Source organism: Manis javanica, chromosome 4 (assembly GCF_040802235.1).
Source record: "Manis javanica isolate MJ-LG chromosome 4, MJ_LKY, whole genome shotgun sequence".
NCBI lineage: Eukaryota > Metazoa > Chordata > Mammalia > Pholidota > Manidae > Manis > Manis javanica.
Genome location: NC_133159.1, coordinates 181403613 through 181425431, shown reverse-complemented (window position 1 = coordinate 181425431; position 21819 = coordinate 181403613). Strand labels below are relative to the sequence as shown.

Genomic DNA, 21819 nt, shown 5'->3' with positions numbered 1-21819 from the left:
ACAAGTCCAACATACACCACCATATTAACTGTAAAGAATTGACTAGCAACCACTGGAATCTGCTTAATAAAAGGGGCATCATTCGTCTCTCCACCACTTCCCGCCTTCCTCGGCTCCCCCCCCAGCACGCTCAGGGGGATGGCCATTTCCAGGAAAGACGCAGTAACTAGTACCAGACTAGTCCTCCCACCACACACGACCAGGACTGAACAAAATACATAAAACACTTCTTCAGACATTAAACAACATGCAGTGTAGGAATACGATCCCTGAGAAAAAGAAAGCCAACGGGGTGAGACACATATCACCAGCTTTCCGTGTGGAGACAGGGGCCCCCAGCAGAGCGCGGTAGCTCACTGAGCACGGGAGACGGGGACCAGAGCTCAAGGAGGCTGAGGCAGCCGGAGGTGGTGGGCCAGAGACCCAAAGAGAAGAGCGCTCCCTGGAGAGGGTGCTCCAGAAGTCTACGTGGGGCCCCTCGCACCCCTGGCTGAGCAGAAGGCAGCACGTGCAGTCAGCAAGACTCGGGGAGGCCAGGCGAAGAGCAGCCGCTGGGTGAGGCTGGGAGGCACCCAAGGTCTAACCAGTCCGAATGAACAGACCTCACTGAACACCCGTAACATTCAGCAGAAGCCCCGGCAAGGCCAGACCTTAGGCATCAGGCTAAGCTAGACCCAGAGCAAAGGCTTCTCTCAACTAGTGGTATTCAGTTTTTTCTGAAAAGGGCCAGATAGTAAATATTTTAGGCTTTGTGAGCCATACAGTCTCTGTCTCACTCAAGCTTGCCACTGGAGCATGAAAGCAGCACAGACAATACATGAACAACGTGGCTGTGTTCCAAACGACTTTATTCACAACACAAGCAGTGGGCCCGAGAAGCTCTACAGGCCCCAGTTTGCCGACCCCTGATCCACACCTGCTTGAACGAAGCTAGGAAACAACCCTGGGAAGAATGAAGCTGATACACTAGCACACTGACTTCCCGACAGAACAAAACTGAACATTGTTCTAATGAAGACAGCATCCAGATGCTTGGCAACACATCCACGGTGTCCAGCACCCAATCAAAAGTTACCAGATGTAAGCATAAGCAGGAAAATCAAATCCAGAAGCAGAAGAAAACCAGTCAATAGAAACAAAGCCAGAAATAACAGTGCTGATGGTAACAACAGACAAGAGCTTTGAAATGGGATTATAAATTTGTTCAAAGATTAAAAGGAAAACAACATAAAGAAGAAAAAAATATAAACTATAAAAAAGACCCAAGTAGAATTTTTAGGGAATAAAAACATATTATCTGAAATGAAAAATATATCAGATGGGCCTAACAACATATCAGACGCTGAAGAATAGATGAGACAATGTGAGGACGCTGCAGCAGACACCAGCCAGACTGCTCCGAAGAGGGAAGAAAAGGTGGAAGCAAGTGGGGAGAGAGTCTCAGTGGAATAATGTCGAGCCTTTATGATAAATGTAACTGAAGTTCTGGAAGACAGGAGGGGAGCAGGGGAGGAACATAAAAAATGAAAGAATACGGCAATACATTTTCCAAAATTTTGATGAAACTGATAACCCTGCAGATCCAAAAATCTCAATTGACCACAAACAGCCTCACCACAAAGAAAACTACACTGACGTACATCACAATCAAACTGCTAAATTCCAGTGGTAAGGAGAAAATTCTTAACAGCAGCTGGAGGGGAAAAAAAAGATATATTACATACTTGGCAACAAAAATGAGACTGACAGCAGACTTCTCATCAGGAACAATGAAAGCCCAGAGATACCCTTCAAAAATGATGGTGAAATAAAGACATTCCCAGACAAACAAAAACTAAGAAAATATGTTGCCAATAGACCAGAAATGTTGAAAGTTCTTCAGACTGAAGGAAAATGATACCAGATTCCAACTCAGAGCTACACAAAGTAATGAAGGCTGGAAATAGAAACATGGGTAAATATAAAAGAGGTTTCTCTTATTTTTAAAGTTTCTTTAAAATACAATTGACTACTTTTTTAAATAACAATGCAGTATAATGTTTATAACATGTAGAAATAAGACATATGACACTAATAGCAAAAGAGTGGAAGGACAGAAGTTAGGTTCTTAAATTCCATATGAAGTGGTACGGTATTACTTGCAGGTGCAATGTGGTAGGTTAGCAGTGTAACACTGCAAACCTTAGAACTACCAAAAAATTAAAACAGAGAGGTATAGCTCAGAAGCCCACAGAGCACACATAATCATAAGAATCATCTTTTTAAGCTAACATTAAAATAATCGTGCAGGTTTTAAAAATTAAGTACAGGATGAAAAATACAAATTTTTATAAATATAATTCTACTGATCCCTCCTTCCCATCCCTATCCCTAAATGTGTACCTTTCCATAAATTTTTTACATAGATAAGCACGTATTTGTATATGTATACACAGCTTTTTAAAAGCACAAATAGGATCATACCATATACTCTGTTCTATGCCTTGTCTGGGGGGTTTCTTTGTTTCTTTTAATAATGTATCTTGGAAACCTTCCACAATAGCACATGTAGAATGGCGTTGCTGTCTTTAGTAACTGCATGGAAGTCTAGTGTATGATGAAGCGTATAATTTAATTAATCAATTCTCTATGGATGGGTATTAGATTATTTGCAGGGATTCAATAAATACTAAGTGAATGAATGAATAAATGCTGCAATGAATATTCTTATAGAAAATTGGGATGATCTTAAAATGTTTGGTTTTCTACATTTCTATATTTGCTTGGATTATTATTCCTAGGTTTAAATAGACTCACAGCTCTATAAAGACAATTCCATAAAGTCATGATATTTGTGTAAATATTAACATACTTTCAGAACACATCTCTATGTATAAGTCATCACTGAAGAAAAAATAATCTACAGAATCAACAGTAATCTACTTAGTATGAAATTCTCAAAGAAAAAAGATACTGTCAGGAACAATCTGGCAACTATTTCTCAAAATATTTATTTATGAGAAAATATATTTTGTTAAGTGAAAAATATCAACAAGTTCAATAAGGCAATAAAATAGATCATAGATTAGACCCACTGTCTACGTTAAATGCAGTAACATAAGACACAAAGATGGCCCTAAAACTGAATCATAAACAAGCATGTCCTGGTAGAGCTGACAGCGGCAGGGGCAGAGCAAGGGCCCACGGTCAACCCCCTGCCAGGCGGATCAGATGAGCGCTAGGGAGGGAGGGGTGCGCAGGACAGCAGCCACGGGAACCAGGCCATCTCCAAGCCCACTTCGGGCATGCCTCTGGTGCCTGGGATCCAGGACAGCACCCAAGGGAGACACAGCACACGGAGCCCGACACCACTCGGGGTCGCTGCTCCTTACACTGGGCTGCAGAACCCAGGCAAAGCCAAGAAGGGAGAAGCAGCCAGGTGCCCCAAGCTGAAGCAAACCAGAACTCAGGGGGGAAACTCAAGCCCTAGGACTCAGTAGCCAGTGCGCAGGTTGTTGTTAGAGCAGGATTCACAGAACAGAATAAAGGGGGGACCTGGTGATCAGCATCAGCAGACGGAGACCCAGACGTGGGTCAGAGGAAACGTGGCTTCAGGCACAATTCCGAAGCCCCATGGTCAGCGGCAGGCCCCTCACTTCTGGGTCAGCATCCACACCCTTACTCCCAGTGGGGCCCCAGGAAAGCTGAGGTACCTCCTGCTTGGCTCATTTCTCCTGGGACTCGGGACAGCACTAGGCCAGCGAGCCCACCTGTGGGAAAGGCAGCACAGCGTAAGAGCCAGGGCTAGACCAGCAGCAAAGAAAATGGGCATCGCAGCGAGCCCACGCTCAGGGAACTTGTCACGACTCCCGTTAAACCCAGCAGTTGGCCCCACAGATCAGTAATACTGGAATAAGGCATTTCATCTTCAGAGCGCCTTTACTAGAAAGAAGGGGACAGTTTTGACCTCTCCTTCCCAGTCCTATTGGTAGATTTCCCCAAACTGTTTTTACGAGAACACTTACTCTGAATGAAATGAATCTGATGTCTAAAATACATGAGAGCCATTACTGAACGTCTAATGCTTGCCATGATGGCTTGCAAAAATCAATTCACTTTCTCTAGTGTTCACAAATACTGATTTATGGGAATTGTGTCATAAAAGCTAGTTTTTGATAAACCTCCAACATTTACCAGAATCTCATATAAACACACTGAGGTACAGTGTGTATCTCAGGACAGATCATATCCTAGATGTGAAAGGGGCTGGCAGCACTGTAAAGGGGTAAAAAAGAAAGAAAGAAATCTAAGCCTGCCCGGTTTAGGGCCCCTCGTAGGATGACGGGCGCCTGAACCACAGTGCCCCTTACCAACCGGTGCGAACAGCCGGCACAGCCTGTCTCAGGGGAGGCAATCTCTGCTCTTTTCTTCCAAATAGGTGATCATTTGCAACATATAAGCTAGCACACACAATGGACGGAGCTCATTAGCAGCCTGCAGTAACGAGCATATTGTGTCCCCTTGGGCAAGAACAGCAGTCACCCACCAGGCGCCACACCATGGGTCACGGAGTCCCCAGAGCTTCACATATATTATCACACTTAACCTCACGACCGCCCTATGAGGTAGTAGCCTTAAACCCATTTTCTGGTGAAAACACCAGGATTTAGACCAAGAGCAGACGGCTAGAAAAGGAACCAGCTTAGACGAAAGTCAGTCTGACACCAATATCCATTTTCTTAGATAAAAGCTTGGCTGCTTCCTCAATTCTTTGAAAAAGTCCATCAAGATTTTCTGAGTCTCCCTAAGGAAGGGCTTTTAACCAATGAGAAATCTCGGCCGAGGCTGTACTGAGAACAGGGTAGAAGCACATTGGAAGCCTGGCCTCCTCCACTGTCAAATCAGGACCTTGGACTCCTGGGCCCGCCTCCCAGCAGCCAACGAATTCCATAGGGTTAAGTACCCTAAGGGGCCTCAGTTCGCTCAGCTCTAACAATGGCTGCTTGCTTGACACGGGTGCTGTCAGGATTAAATACACTAATCCATGTGAAAAAAAATGTTTCCAGGCTGTAGACATGAAGCGCCACAGCATAGCCGCACCCCCCTCCCTGGAGCAGCACGCAGTGCACCCCAGGGCCCTTCCCTCCCCACCCTCCACCGCCTGCCCTCTTTGCTCTGCAGGCTCCTCTGCCTGGCAAGCATTTGCTGCTATTGCCCCCAGCGCCAGCCACTTCTGTCCTCCCAAACCCCAGACTCTGTGACCTTGCTTCCTTGATGACGGTTCCCCAGAAATTCAGTTCCCACTGAATTCCTTATCTGACCAGGGCCTCTCTCTCAGAGGTCACGAATGGCCCCAGCTCCATCATGCAACAGATATTTACAAAGCCTCTACTATGCACCAGACACTTCTAGAACTGTCTGTCCAGCGGTAGGCCTCTCGATCACGATGTCGGCTCCTGGTGAGTGAGGACCGTAGGTCTCCTTTCTGCAGTTTTCAAGGTCATATGGATTCCACATGTTGGCAAGAACATGGAGAACCTGGAACTCATGCAATGCTGGCAGGAATGTTCGCCGGACGGCCACTCTGAAAACCTGTGTGGCAGGTACCTAAGAAGGCTGATTATATGTATTCTCTATCCCCCAGCAATCCCTCTCCTACATATCAATACCTAAGAAAAATCAGCATATACGTTTCCCAAAAGACATATAAAAGAACATTCACTGCAGCACAATTTTAACAGCCCAAATGCTGGAATACATTTGACATGCAGGAATAAGCTACAGCCCTGCACCCCGTGAAGCACAGGACCGCTACTGACAGCAGCAGGACAGAGCCTGAGAAACAACACTGCCTGCCCCTCGGGAGAACGAAAGCAAGAGCTCCACTACCTACAGCAGGCTTCAGGGGGTGGCTTCCCGGGAGGGGGCGCTGGCAGCGACAGGGGCGAGGCCCAAGCGGCACCTCAGTGGGCTGGTCGCTCACGTCGCCTCCTTTTCTTGGTCTGGGTGCTGGTCACACAAGTGTTCACTTCATGGCAATTCACGGAGCATTTAGGATGTGAACTCTCCTGTTAGGTTTCCATGGAATTTACTATGAATACCTCAAAAATGTGAGTCTCACTTAAGTGACCCTAAGCAACTTCATTTTGTGAGGACATCTAGCATGGGGTCCAGAAGAGAGCAAAAGGCCCCAACCTCAGGAAGGATGGAAGAACCAGGGCAAGGAGGCGAGAGGGCCCGGCGTGGAGCCGAAGTGCACCCTGGGCTCCACCACTGTGATGGCTCAGCCGTATGCTGCATCCCTGCACAGCAGCTGCTTCACAGGTGGGCTCTGCCACTAACAGAGCATGCCATGACCCCTTGTCACCCAGTCTTCATACTGTGTCCACTCACGTTTCCCGATTCAAATTCTACGAGAGAACCAATTCTATGGGAGCTCATCCTCCCATCTGCCAGGCCATACACTGTGGCCTTCGGAAGTGAATGCCCTTGGGTCAGAGCTCCAACCTGCAGTCAGGAAGGGGCAAGGCCATGTGGTCCAGCAAAGCTGCTCGTTCCGGAGGAGCTAGGACTAAAAAGGAGAAAATATCTCACTGGAAGGGGCTATGGACTGGCAGACACCCAGTGGAACACTTAGGAAATCTCATAGGGCAACTACTTCCCAAAGAAACCCTTTCTCTTCCTCGGCACCTGTTACGTTCCATGATTCTCTCTCTCCTTATCACTGACTGGTCTTTCCCTGATAAACAACCCCGCTTGTTCACCCTTCCACCACCTATCATCACCCCTATGCAGTTTCTAAATTTATTTCTCCAAACTTGACTCGTGTCTTCAAATTTCAGTGTCCCCAAATTCAACCTGCGGAACACCAAACTCATTAGCTTCTTTGCAGGACACCTTTCCTCAAGTTCACTTTATGTTACTAATCTCTTAGTTCAGATTTAAAACAAAAACAGAAAAAATAAAACAGATTAGACTTGAAAACATCACTATGAATGTATGTTTAGCTTAACACAGATACAGATGGTTGCGTATAGAAATACTTACACATATGCACACGGGGCCGTATGCATGCACGCATCTCCTCGCTCTGCCACCTGAGGGCCTAGAAGCAAGGACCCCAGGAGACAAGCACACCCAGCACCCAGCTCCTGGTCTCCGACCCCATCCCCATTAAAAGGACCCAGGGCTCCTCGGAGAATCGGCTGATTCCAGGACTGGGGCAGGCGGTGCACATGAGCCCAGGACGCTGGAGGGCCAGACCGTGAGGCACCCCAAACCCCGGCAACGTGGGGCTCGTCGGAGCAGCACAGGAGCAGACCGAAAGCGCCCAGTGGCCAGAGGCAGAGCAGCGGGAAAACAAAGCACAGCGGACGGTGACCCCAGGTGGAAGGTAAACACGCACGAGTCCACACCGATGCAAGTCGATGACGGAGAAGATCAGTAAACGGGAGACAGCAGAAGTCCCCCTCACAGAAGGATCCCACGCACTGGGTGCAGACGCTCTGCGTCAGGAGGGGCACAGCCCCCTGAGGGGGCGCCGAGGCCCCAGGGGCTCTGGATGCTGGGGGGTAGGGGTAACCGTGGCAGAGACACCGCAAGCACACCCCAGCCAGGTGACCAAGGTCACATCACGGTGCTGAGCCAGGCTGAGGGCCCCACCCTGGCTGGATGTAGGGGGCAGCTCATTCCCTCCCAAACCCGCAGGCCCAGCCCCACCAGGGGAGAAACATCAGGCAGCTCCAGCAGGGGTGGCAGAACCCCTGAGCTGTGCTCCTCGAACTGCGGCAGTCCTCCAAGACACAGACCACTCGGGGGACGGTACAGCCCAGAGGAGCTCGGGAGCTGGAGGAAGAGAAGTTCTTTCTTCTAATCAGTCACCAAATCCTACGATTCTCTTTCATCTTTCAGAATGTTTACTCCAGACTTCACACCCCACCCCTGCTCAGAAACCTTCAAAGATTTTATTGCTTTCCAAATGAATGTCACTTCCTCACCCTGCCCTTCAGGCCTTTAAAGACTTGGCTCAAAGACCTCCCAGCCTTGGGCCAGAGATGCGCCTGACTCCAGACGCGCCTGACTCCGGGCAAACCCTTCCCTTCCCCACCTCCATGCTGTTCTTTCAACTCCACTTGCTAAAATCTTGCTCCGACCTTCAAACCCTTCTTGCGTCCACAGCTGCCCTGACCACCAGGTGTGCGAAGCCTCCCTCCTTGGAGGCCGCTGTCTTTGCCTTACGTCACCTGCCTGGGCTCCAAGCGCCCACTGAAGCAGACAGATCTGGTTCCTGAGTGTGGCGGGGGGTTTCCAAGTGTTTGTTACGCTTCAGATCTTAAAAAGGTAAGAAAAAATCGGTAATCCAAAGTAATCCTTTAGGACGTATACAGCGTAATCATGGTGGTGGGAAGGGGAAAAGGGAAGACAGAGAAGTGGCAAATACACCAAAATATTAACAGTGCCATGGTGGGACTTCATATAATTTTTATTGTCATTGTTAGTTTTTCTGTGTTTTCTAACTCGTTTACAATGGCATGTATTATTTTTATAATCTGAAGGAAAACAAGTTTTCAAGGAACTCAGTCCCTCCAATAAAAATGTTAAAATATTTTTCAAGAACTAAGACCATTTTCACTATAAAGTTTTATTTAAAGAACAAGATATTCCTTATTACTCAGCCATAAGAAAAAAACAGATCCTACCATTTGCAACAACACGGATGGAGCTGGAGGGTATTATGCTCAGTGAAATAAGCCAGGTGGAGAAAGACAAGTACCAAATGATTTCATTCATCTGTGGAGTATAAGAACAAAAGAAAACTGAAGGAACAAAACAGCAGCAGAACCACAGAACCCAAGAATGGACTAACAGTTACCAAAGGGAAAGGGACTGGGGAGGATGGGAGGGAAGGGAGGGATAAGGGCAGGAAGAAAAGAAAGGGGGCCTTACGATTAGCATGTATAGTGTGGGGGGGGCACGGGGAGGGCTGCGCAACACAGAGAAGACAAGTAGTGACTCTACAGCATCTTACTACGCAGATGGACAGTGACTGTGAAGGGGTATGTTGGGGGGACTTGGTGAAGGGGGGTGCCTAGTAAACATAATGTTCTTCATGTAATTGTAGATTAATGATACCAAAATAAAATAATAAATAAAAATAAAATTTAAAAAAGAACAAGATATTCCTGCCTGCCGACCAAGTAAAATCACATCTTCAGGAGTAAAAAACTGAGGAGCAGTTCTCGGGAGCAGAGCCCAGGAGCCAGGCTGCAGGTCTGACCCAGGCGCTGCCGCCCATGTGGCCAGCCAGCCACCAAGCGGGAACGAAGCGCCGCGGTCGCCTACTTGGTGAACATGTCCCTACATGTCACGTACCCAGGACGTCTACTGCAGCAAAGAAACAGGACACCTGGTATCCCGGCACAGCCCTCGCCTCTGTAGAAAATAAACCTGGGCCTCAGCCGGCGCTTAAAGGGGATGCAGAAGAAGGGAAAGTCTGATTTAACGTTTGGATAGTCCTTTTATTTTGGTGTATCTTTAACTGCTGGTCTGATCAACTTTCAAGGATAAAAGAAGAAATTACACAAGAAACAGCAAACGGAATGATACTCCCAGTGCGCAGCTCATCGCCAACCCCTGTGGGCATGAGGACCAGGGCGCAGAGGGCAGGGAGGAAAGAGGACCAGGCGCCAAGGAGACCGTGCAAGCGACGCTTCCGGCATTCCCCGCAGAAACGCTCTTTTCAAACAGAAAGGACACGTTCTCCAATGTCCACAGCAGACATGTGTCCCTGCCCTTCCCGAATGCCCGCAGCGGCTCGTTCCTCTCTCACATCCAGCCAGAGGCCTGCACGTCACTCTGCCACCCCGGGGACCCAGCCAATGACCAGGCGCGATCAGTCCTGTCCCAGGAGCATCAATCCTCTCAGGGCTGCCCAGCTCCACCTGCTGCCTCTGCCCATCCTCGGCACACTCCCTAACGCACACTCACCTAGTCACACACACCCACAACACACACAACACACTCTCCAGAGAGATCTCTAAAATGCAGTCCTGATCATGTCATTACCCTACTGTAAAACCTTTCTGGATTGTCCATGAGACAAAAGGGTCTTATAAAGCCTGCCATACCTGCCCTGCCCCCTTCCAGCCTCAGGTCCCTCCCCACATCTCTTCACACACTCTCTGCCCCTTTATTTGCATGACTATCTGCACAACATGTCTACAAAGCACCTACTGCCAGCCAGTCACTATGCAGAAGCAGCCGTGAACAAAACCACGTCCCTGTTACATGTAACCCAGTGTGAGGTGGCAGTGCTGTAGGGACAATAAAGCATGTGGGGCTGCAGAGTGGCTGGCACAAAGTGTCAGTGGAGAACCACACCTGTTCCCGGAAGCCAGAGGAAAAAAAGAGCTCCCTCTCTTCCCACTACCTACCGGCTCAGAGCACCAGCACCCCCACAAAGGCCCCCACCCTCAGTGTGCTACCACCAGAACCCCAGCATCCGGCCTCCTGTCTGAGTCAACCCAGCTTCCCCAATAAACTGGTAAACTCCTTAAACACAAGAGTTACCAATGAATTGCCAAGACTCAGCCTATTGCCTGGTGCATAGAAGGAAGCGCTCAATAAATATTAGCTGGACTACTGAATTTTATAAACCAGTTGTTTATGACTTTACTCTTTCCCCTTCCAGCACCCCAGCACCTGGCCTGTGCACATACGCTGTCACTTTCCTCATCAGGAAATCACCGAGCTCAGCCAAGTGCCTCGGGCATACAGACACCTTAGAAACGTCCAGCAGGCTAAGCTCTTGAAGGCACTACCTTGTTAGCCACATGCAGACACTTAATTCCTATAATGTGCTTTTCCACAACTTTGTGTGAGGACGCCGTTTTTCTCTAGTAAGATATAAACTCCCCAAGGGCCATGTCCAGCTCCTTCCCTCCCACACAATCGCAGGCTCAGGGTTCTACGCGTAAATGGTACTAAATGCCTGTAAGAACCATCATTTCCCCACAAAGCACTGAGAAACCCTGAGACTGACTTTCAGATGGCACAGACTGGTAGGACTTGTGCGTCTCACTGTATGCAAAGTCTGCCTCAAGCGACGTAGTAAACATCACCTCTGCATCAGGTTGCTTCCCCAAGAGCTACCGGTTCTCACTGTCGGGAAGGAAGCAAGGGGCAAGACCAAGATGAGGAAAGATGAGGTGCGCCTGTGGCAGTCGCCACACTGAAGACACCGCTGTGCATTCCCGGCGCTCAGCGGAGAGGGGCGCGCAGGCAGACAGGTCTCCGCCCTCTCTCCTGCTGAGGGGCCTACAAACAGCAGCATACCAGCAGCGACAAGCACACACGAGGCCCAGACCTTGTTCCCAAAGGCCATTCGCTGCCAAAGGCACCAGGGACCCTTGAAGAAAAGGTTGGTCAGGGCTGAAGCAGGGAAAATACAAGAGGGGCACGGACCACCTCACTGCACCGGGAAGTACAGAAGTGCAAGACCTGGCGTCTCAGAGGGTAATGGCGACAACGTGAATAGGCCTTACCAAGCAAGCAAATCAATAGTGAGAGGGACAGAGCAAAAGGTCAAAGGCAACGATCCTGGGACAAACCACCATCGTGGGCTTCCTGCATGAGGCTCTGGGAAGAGCGCATCACTTCCACAGTGTTCCTGCAAGGGGCACGGCCTGAATCTGAGTACGAGGACACAGTAGGCCAGGCTTGAGGACATTATACAAAATAACTGCCCCGCCCCCTTGAAGAACGTCAAGGTCAACAGACCCATAGAGACAGAATGGAGAACAGAGGTACCAGGGGCTTTGTCAGGAGGGCAGTGGGGCGTTAATGTTTGATGGGGGCAGTTTCTGTTTGGGAAGATGAGAAAGTTCTGGAGGTGGATGGTCGGGATGGTTGCACAACAAATGTGAATGTGTTCAATGCCACTGAACTGCACACCTAAAAACGGTTAAAATGGTAAACTTCACATTACATATATTTTACCACAGTTTTTTTAAATGTCAAGGTCAAGAAATGCTAAGAAAACATGAGAAGCTCCTTGGCTACACAGACAAGACCACTCATCACAATGAGTGACCCTAGACGAGGAGAGAGGGGCAGAAATGGCTGATAAAGGGGCACTGTTGGGACAAGCAGATACATTTAATGTGCACTGTGGATTGATGACAGCAATATAGCAACGACAAGGCCTGATATTCACAACTGTCCTGTGGTTACACAAGAGAATGTCCCTGCTCTTAGCAGATACACACATGACGGCATGAAGGAGCAGAGTCTCCAACTTTCTCTTCAACAGTTGAGGGGAAATTATGTGTTTACATGTGTAAGTGGAGAATGAAGTAAATGAGACAAGATGTGAACAACAGTGAATCTGGGGCAAGGGGCATGGGCCCCATTATACTATTCTCATGATTTTTTTTTAAGTTTGAAATTATATCAAAACTAAAAAATGCAAAATAGAACTAGTCAAGAACAAGACACATCTGGAAAGCACACTGGTGAGCAGGTAAAATCAAAACCTGTGATCAGTGACAGGCCCTCCCTCCGCCGTCTCCTCTTCTGCCTCTGGAGGCCTGACCGCAGAGCTGAACCTACCTGATAAGTTTAAGGCTCAAGAAAATGATTAAAGCATTAAAACATTATGCCAAACATTTACTGGAGTGATATTTTCTATGTATTTAATTAAATTCACACAAAGAAAAGGTGTCCGACTTGAGCTCTGCTGAAGCAGTACAGCAGGTGCCCAAAGAACTCTTTGATGTCTTCTGAATGGAGGGATGGGATCAGAAGCCCGGAGGGCGCCTCTGTATATGACCGGCACGCTCTCTTGTCAGAACCCCAGCTTCAGGATCCCACAAGGCGATAGCGAGGGGGGACTGCTCCATCCATCCCAGGACTGCCACAGCGCACTGTCCAAAATGGAACGCGGCACGTTTTTTTAAGCAGGTTAAAAAAAAATCCACGTACATGCCCCTTGGTGGCCCCTGAGCCTCACGTGGCGGCTGCCAACTCTTCGGCTCAGGAGTGCACGCCCGCTCGGCCCAACAAGCGTGCTGGGTTCACGGTCGGCGCCCCCTCTCTGACACTCACACTCCAGCCAGACTCTCGGTCCAGCCTCCTGGTAGCAGAAGAGCCCCTGCCTGCTCCCGGCCCCCCGCACGGCTCGCTCCGGGCCATGTGGCTTCCCACCCGGACTACAGATGCCTCTGCCGCTGGCCTTCTCTCCTCCAGCGCCATGTCCTCCACAATCTCCACTCCACCCATGGTCGAAAAAATCTTTCAAACGCAGATCTATGTATGGCATCGCCCACGTAAGTCCTTAGGCCACTCCCATTGCCGACCACAGAACAGTCATTAGTTGCTGAGAGTTTAGTGCTGGGTCAATGTAACTGATTATAGACTTCACAAATGCAGTTGAATGCAAATGATTTACTTATCTAATACAAATTCAAGGTTTTCCTGAAAATCATGTCCTTCTCAAGTTATACTGGTAAACACACATGTAGCAGCATTATCATGACTTGGTGCTAGCGTGCCTGTCTGTCCTACTAGACACTAGGTTCCCGGAGAGCACAGCACGTGGTGAGAGAGAAATAAACCTTTGTGGAACTGTGGTGAAGGCTTCCAGCTAACTTCCCTGGCCATACTGGATCCACCACTCCACCCACAGGACAAGCCCCCACCAGGTGAGCAGCAGGACACCGGCCAGAGGTCCAGGGCAGCCGGAGGCCCTGATGATGGCTAGACAGTCATGGGTAAAGGGCAGTCGCCTTCACAGTCACACAGGCTCTGCGCACACACATAGCCCAGAGAATGGCACAGACATAAGAGACCCTTCTTAGGTCTAGTCGAGTCACTGCTTGATACCCACGGCCAACCACCTGATATCCTCAAACCCTTCTTCCTAATTTAAGTGTGACACCCACTTTAAGGACAATTACAAGTGTCAAACTTTTGGTAACAGGGCACCTTCACACTCTTGGAGATTACTGAGGACGCCCAAAGAGCTTTTTTTATGAGTTACATTTACCAGTATTTTCCATAATAGAGGTTAAAACAAAAAAAAAAGTAATACATTTCAGCATTAATTCACCTAAGAATTATAAACTAATTATATATATTCAAACAAATATTTCTATGAAAAATAACTACATTTCCAAAAACTTGTCAGATTGACTGACAGATTTTTGCAAATATCTTTCATGTCTGCCTTACCAAAAGACAACTGGACTCTCATATTCTGCATTCAATCTGTTGTTTTGATTGATGTAGATGTGGAAAACGAAACTCATAAAGATATGTAGTTGGAAAGGTTGAGAGTATCAGAACATCCAAATAATTGGGAATAGCCTTCTCTACTATTACATCAAAACTCTACTATTACACCAAAAATGGTAGTTTCTTAAAGGTCTCCTGCAATCTATCTGCACAGAATATAAAACAGAATTTCTAATCCATCTGATACCAAAGCGATGAACTCTGTGTGCCCTATCACATTAGAATCCACGGGCCTGGCTCTGAATGGGTCCTTCCCCCCGGATGGCTCTGTGGTGTCATGGGCATTTGGAGACAGAGGTTCACTGAATTAGGCAGCCGTTCCAAATGCGGGTGCATTTCATTATACAATATAAGAAAAAATCATATTCATTGATATCACCATGATCTCATCAGAGAAGTGTTTAAGTATTGGGATGCTATGAACCTCACAGTGGCAGATAGAGGTTTTCCAAAACTCTAATTTCCACTTGAAAGTTCAAAACCTATCACTGGCAACAAATACTCAGGAGTTTCCCTTGAGGTGGCAGCTGGCTGTTCACTTTGGGGAAGACACCTGTGACAGGCCCAGCCTGAGCACCCGCCGGGTCCGTTAGCCTTCGTGCGGGTCCGCCGGTGTTCCAGGAAAAGTGGCAGCTCATTCAGCCTGCACCACACAGGGTGCTCCAAAGGCCACCACCGCATGCAGCAGAGGCGTCACAGCGCAGAGGCATCGCACAGTTAGACAGCTGTGCACACAAGAGCCAACATGTTCTGCAACACCCTTTTTTCCTGCTTTATCGGCGGCATCCTCGAGGGAATCGGACTGCTCCCATGCATGGGGCGGTGAAGACAGCAGCCTCCACGCAGTGCAGTGCTGCGCCTCCCTTCACGCCCAGGTGCCCGGCAGTGCGGTGCTGCGCCTGCATTCACACCCAGGCGCCGGGCAGCTCACCCACCGGCTCTTTGCACTGTGAGCGCAAAGCTCAACAAGGCAGAAAAGACTAATGATGCCTTCTGTTATGAAAATGGTGAACTTGTGGACTGCCTGAACAGGCCAGGGAAGCCTGGGAGGCCACGGGTCAGCTGTCTGGTTCTGTGTTCCTGCCACCACTAGTTACCATCCCAACACATCTGGCTTTAGCCCCACAGCCTCTCCACATGAACCCTTCAGTACGGACACTGCGATACAGTTTGGTGTGTTTGCTTGGCCAGCAAGGCTTCATTTCTCAAGTTCCACTTCCTTTCACTGCGAGCCATGTGATATAGGTCCCTTAGGCAAGCCATTTAACTAAAGCCCGTTTCTTCCTAAATCACATGAAATAATGATCCCTGACTAACTTAGGTGCTATTGAGCCTTAAAGATATGACCAAGGTGGAAACCCTTTGTAAATTATTCATTTCTTCATCAGTACATTCTTAATGAATCCTTGCTATGTGCCAGGCACTGTTCTATGTACAAGCAGGAACAAAATCCTTGCTTTATAATAAAAAGTTCAGTTCTTGAACAGGAGGGGTCTACCAAGGAAAATATCAGAGAAATCAAGCATGGTCATGAGAGAGGGGGAGCTGCTTGGGATGGGGCGATCAGTTAGGGAAGACCTCTCTGAGGAAGTGACCCAGCAGCTGAGCCAAAGGACAAGAAGCAGTGAGGTGTGCAAAGAGCATTCTGGGCCTTTCCATTCAAGAAGCAGAAAAGGGCAGGCAGAGCTCAATCCTGAAGCTCTGTGAGCCTGGGTGGGGACTGTTCTGCTCCAAGCACACAGGAAGCCCTCAGAGAGGGCTGATGACGAAGTAACAGGACCCTATTTATACTTCTGAAAGATGCCTCTGGCCGCTCCAGGAAAAAACGGTCATGGAGCAAGAGTGGACACAGCAAGCGCAGCCAGGATGCAGCTGTAGTCACCCAGACCAAGACCGGTGGTTGCCTGAACTGGGCCCGCAGTGGGGAGGACAACCTGGGGCCGTCCACTGTGAGATACGCTTTGGAGGTAAAGTTGACAGGTTCCACTGATGAAGTGGCTGGGGCAATGGAACACGGAGAGGACAGAATCAAAGATAAATCCTCGGTCTACAGCTCGAACAAGTGAGTGGGCTGTGGAGACAACTAGGCACAACAGGCAATCAGGCATCTGAGACGGCCGGGCAGGCCAAAGCCCCAGGGCCAGCTCACGGGCCTCTAAACCTGCGAGCCTGGGTGATGCCAGCTAGTGAGCGGCGGACACACAGGAGACAGGGACCCACGAGGAGGCCCGGGGCACTCCACGCTCACTGCCCACGGCGAAGACGTCGCAGGAGGGGTGCTGAGAGGCCTTGGGGGAGCCCTGGAGCTATGGGGGACGCGGAGGCAAGAGGAAGGGCTCCGCTGTGGAACGCTGCTGAGAGGTGGCCCGAGACAAGGACGGAGAAGGGACCCGTAGATTCAGCAGTGAACACGGCCATGCGCAGGTGGGCAGCGCCTGGAAGCGGCCTGCCTGGGGGAGACAGAAGAGCACGCGAGGAGGAGTCACATGCGATGATGGAGCGTCACTGTTTGTTTGCCTTTTCTTTATGCACATAGCAGTTGGATGCATCTACTCGGTTTCCTCCGCAGTTCACTAAAAGCGTGGCTTACGGAGCAAGGTGCCTACGTCTAGAGACGGCTTGGGAGATGGTTTCGTCTTCTTACCGCTCTACTGCCTACACACGTGCGGGTAGCGTGTCTGCTGATGCTCTTTCAGAACAGTAGCTCTGGAGCTTCCCTGCGTCCATCCCACAACTGGGGCAAAAGAGCCAAAGGCAACCAGTCACCGAGGCGGCCCACTTTCCGGTGGGGAAATGAGCTCTGTGGTAATAACACTAACTACCACGGTACAGCAACGGGAGCGATCGACACACATCGGTTTTGGCCACAGGTCTATGAATGATTCATTTTGAACCGTAATTCATGTAAGTCTAGTTATTTGAAAATTACAAGCCAAAAATGCTACTGGTGCACATACGTATCATTTGCTATGCATAGTACAGTTAACCAAACAACAAACTGATTTGATAACGACAGTATTGAAATAACAGTAACTTAGTATTTAAAATGCACTAATAGGGGCATTTGAAAACCAGGAGTGATTCAAAAGAAGACTGTGGGAGTCCCAACTGCGAGAGGCACGTGCTCCAGCTCTGTAAGGATGGATGCCCCGTGCTGAATGCGGAAAACTTTTTGGAGTCATCAGTCAACTTAAGTAAAAATGCCAATTTTGGGAATCCTTAACGCCACAAAATAGGCCACAGGTAACCACTAATATATATGTGAAATGGAAGCATATGGTGCCACACATGGATCACGGGAAGAAGCAAGGGCTGGGTCTGAGTTTTGGGCAGTCAGCGGCCCACCAGAAGTGACGGGGGCGTGGGTCTGTGGACAGGACAACCAGGCCCACACATGTAGCTTTACAACAACGCTGCTGCAGCACAGGGCGGCAGTCTGGCCATCCTGGAATTTCCAGGCTGCCTGGAACTGCAATACCAGAGCAGAAGTCACGAGTAACCCACTGGCCAGAACCAGCCCCACAGACTCGGTCTGTTTGGCCTGCAGTGTTGGATCGCTTTGTGTTTTGTAATATACGAACTAGTGCCAGTATTTTAAAATTGGAAGACTTCACATTTAAAAAAAGTAAGTTTCTGGCTTCTCAAAGGAAAAGAAAAGGGAAATGCAGAGATCTGGCCGAGTGAGGCCCAGCTGCTCTTCAGCTGCCCCAGCACACGCTCTTCAGAGCCCACTATCCCAGCCCTCCTGAAAATCAAGCCTGAGTCAAATATCAGCTGCCAGCATCTCTGAACCTGCGCCATTATTCTTATATCTTTTCATTTATGCTACCTTCCAACGCTTAGCATCATTTGACTTGGCAACCTTTGTCCCAGTAGGGTGTGCTGAAAAGAGCCCCTCAGGGTTTAACCAGAGAAAAGGGACTACAAGGACTGTTAAGATAGCAAACTCACAAACTTAACTAAAAATGTTAGCTGTCCTTCATTAAACTAATTGCAAAGGTCAGATAAGCAAACTTTCTCAGACTCACAGAACTTTTCCTCCTCTTAATAACCTATGAAAAGCTTACTAGTGAATGTTGATCATTCACAAATCAATGTTTTAATTAAAAAATCAAAAGCATATCCATTATCAGTTTTGCACAGTTTGAGCACAGGTTTAGGATAGCAGAGGAAACCACTTTTCAAAAGAAAAAAAAAAAGGCCCCCCAAATAGAATGAAAAAAAAAAAGATTAGACAGTCACTTGAAAATAAATTTCTTTTCATATGTGCACAGGAACACAAAAGCTCTTAACTACATAATTAGTACTGAAGATATCCATAAGATAGACTTTATACAATCTCTTCCAATAACCACCTCTTTTATTCCTTAAGCTACTTTTGAATAAAACAAATTTTCCTAACCAAAAGTAAACCACATCATTAACTGAAGGGGTTACTAGTGACTGATTAACTAGAATTACCATAAGGGTAATCTTCTTCTATGTGTTCAATGTTATATATGAAAAACAATAATCTCATATAAACGTGTTCATAAGAACAATGACACTATTGTAATACCAACTACCCCCTTATACCTCTAAAATATTTAAATACAATCTTGAAGAAAGTAAGTCACAAAAGACAAATTATAAGTGTATATAGGTGAAACACCCCCCCCCCCCCCGCCTTTTGCTTTAGAGATGAGGAAATACATGGTGGTGGCCAGATTCAACAAAATTGGCTATTTTCTTCCCCACTAGCTGCTTGTGAGTCACTGTCTATGCTCCAACACCACCGGACTCCCTAAAACCTGGACCCCACTTCTAACTCCATATACTCATACTCTAAGTCCACTATTGGAGAAATTCTGTCTCCAAGTTACAGCAATATGACACCAAAAAAAAAAAGGAGGAAAGTCTGGATTCAAGATAAATTGTTTAGAAGGCTATAATGAAGTTCATCGTAACTCTAAAATACCTTTGCATTGATTGTTACTAGCTGAACATGTGCCAGCAATCTTGTTTCCTGGCACAGTATATCAGACCTTGGCACCTCACCTAGCTTGGATAAAAAAGTGAACTGACCACAAAAGCAGACTAACCACGTGGGCGCAAGTATTATGTCCCAAGGTGTCTTTTTCTCTCAGCGTTAACAGCATTAAGTATAACCAGAGTGGTAAACACTTGCAGTGCTGTATTTTCAAGCTCAAGGTTAACTTTTAGCGTCTGAATTAGAACTTAGTTTGAATTAACACTATCCAGTGAATTAAGTCTAACTAACCAAAACAGCCTTTTCCATTTGCAACCGAAAACTGGCATCTGAAATGGTTTGTGCTTTCTGGATCACTTGCAACACGTGTCTGAGTGAAAATCGCCACTTTCCCAAGGACGCTCTTGTGGCTCTGAACTTTATTCCTCGAGAAAACTGCCAAGGTCCAAGGGGTGCAGCGGGAATCCACTTACCCGATCCTTCATCCTCCAGCTCTGAGCTAAGGATTTGGAGCCTTCAATTTTCTCACAGTGCCTCTTTTTCATAAAAGCCAAAGGCAAGTTCCAGTCCGTAAGGTCGGCCTCGTCTTCCTCCCCCAGGCCCAGAAGAGGCGACTGCAGCATCTCGGACTCCATTACGGGGGGAGGAGGTGGGGGAGTCCTTGGAAGCAAGCGCTCGAGAACCTCCAGCCTTAAAAACTAGTGTGTACCAGAATGGGCGAAATAAGAAACAGAAAGGGAAGGAGTAGGAAGAGAAATGAATGGAGAGTGTGCGGAGCCCCCGGGCTCTAACTCTGCGCGGGAAGTCGGAAGGGCTGGGCAGAGCGGGTGGGAAATGGGGCGGCCCGGGAGCGCACAGACACACGCGGCCCCAGATGCTGAGCCGCGGCCCGCCTCTGAGCCCGTCAGCGCCCGGGGGGCTGCGCGCGGGCTGTCAAGGGCGCGGGGGACTTCAGGCCTCCGACGCCGCGGCCGATCCGAGGACAGGCAGGCCGCCAGCCCCTGATGCCGGCTCGCCGACCGGGCTGTCTCCGGCCGCGGGGAAAAGGTTCCGAGCGCTTCGGGTCTCCTCCGGCTACTCTCAGCCCTGCGGGTCCCGCACTCGCCGGAGCTGCTGCAACGGGAGCCAGGACCGGCCCATCGTGCTCGCCCGCAGCCGGCTCCTCAGCCCCAGGTCCGCGCGGCCCGGCCCGCCCTGGCCTCCGGCCCCGTGGCTCTCTCCTGCCTGAGAACGAGTCCTGAGAAACGGGCAACACGGAGCCGCGGAGGAAATGGGTTACGTGGAGTTCTTGGGTTTGGGGAGTTTTGCCCTCTGGTTTGAAACCACAGTGAAACTCCTCTCATCAGCACATCAAGGAGGACGCCATATTGCCGAGGCCCAGCGTGCCTCGCGACCTACGGCGTGGCTGAAAGGCCCAACTTCCTCAAAGCGTTCCGGCCGCGCCTCCCCGGAGGCCGCGAAGGAGAGTCGCGCTTCCTCTCCCCGTTACCATGGTTACCACAATTCAGCTTTCCAGCGTTCATCACCGTTCATTCAATAAATGCGTGATATCAGTCAATTCTACAAATGGAACTATGCTAATTTAATTAATTGAAAAAAGCGTATTATTACAAGTGGCTACATGTTTCTGAAATAAAGAAGAATAGACCCCGTGTTGTTTCTTCCAGATTTTGAAAAGGTAGCAAAAAAGCTTCGGAAAGAACCATTGATAACATCATAGGAGAGTCTTTTGGGGGGTAGAGGGGGCGCATAGTATCCTCTACAGTATCAAACAGATTTTCCTTTTAATTTTTTTTTTTTTTAGAACACCAAGTGAAAAAAATTAAGTCCGGTTACAGGTTTTTGTTCGATCCGTGTTATTTTCTGAAACACTGTTCCTGTTTTGACACAGCTTCCTGTACAACCAGAAAAGCTACGGCTTTCTGCGCGTGGAGGCGCGCCTCCCGCCCTCCTCGCGGGGCAGCGAGCCAGAGGCTGTCTCGCCCCCCGCGCCTGGGCTTCCGTGCTCGGTGCCCCCGGATCGGAATCTTGGCTGTGTCTCTTTCCATCTCTGTGGCCTTGGTCAATCCCTTAGGGAGCTCAGGCTGTTTCCTCGACTGTAAAACAGACCGTAATACCCACTTAAAGGGTAAAATTCATCCGTGAGATGCCGTAGTATACAGTGAGTACCTAATAAAATTGAACAATAGAGTGAAATCTGGCAACCCTGAGTGGCTGATTAATCTAAAAGCTGAGGCTGAGCTCTGGAAGATCCCTGTTTCTCCGTGTTTCCCTGGGCTTTGACACAATGCCGTGGTCCGCATCAGAATCCTGACGGTGTTGGTGTTCCTTGCAACATCCAGGTGACGAGTACAATCCCAGATCTCCCACAGAGCACATAGCAAGCATTTAATGAAAATTCTTGGATTAAATCATTACCATTCCAAATATCCATTTGCTGATTACATCCCGCTGAGCCCAGTTCTCACAGATGGAGGCTGCAGTCTTCCTTTCCCATTCTCTGTGTTAGCAAAATGTCCCGCTCAGTCCCCAGCAGCGGCTTCCAGATGGCAGGGTCCTGGGAAGACCCTGTTCTCGCC

The 21819-nt window shown here is 48.6% G+C and overlaps 1 protein-coding gene across 6 annotated transcripts in view; it reads right to left on the bottom strand.

The window, feature by feature from the left end:
• Positions 1-20723, bottom strand: part of RPTOR (regulatory associated protein of MTOR complex 1) — a 319152-nt gene extending 298429 nt beyond the window's left edge. Inside the window, exon 1 of one of the 6 annotated variants that reach the window (XM_073236062.1) lies at positions 19714-20723. In XM_073236062.1, the coding sequence (XP_073092163.1) occupies positions 19714-19875 (162 nt within the window). In that variant the 5' untranslated portion in view covers positions 19876-20723. Of the gene's footprint in view, positions 1-19531; positions 19653-19713 lie in introns of those variants that run through there. The other 5 variants (XM_073236061.1, XM_073236058.1, XM_073236056.1 and 2 more) reach the window with 5 other exon arrangements.
• Between the last annotated feature and the right edge of the window lie 1096 nt (positions 20724-21819).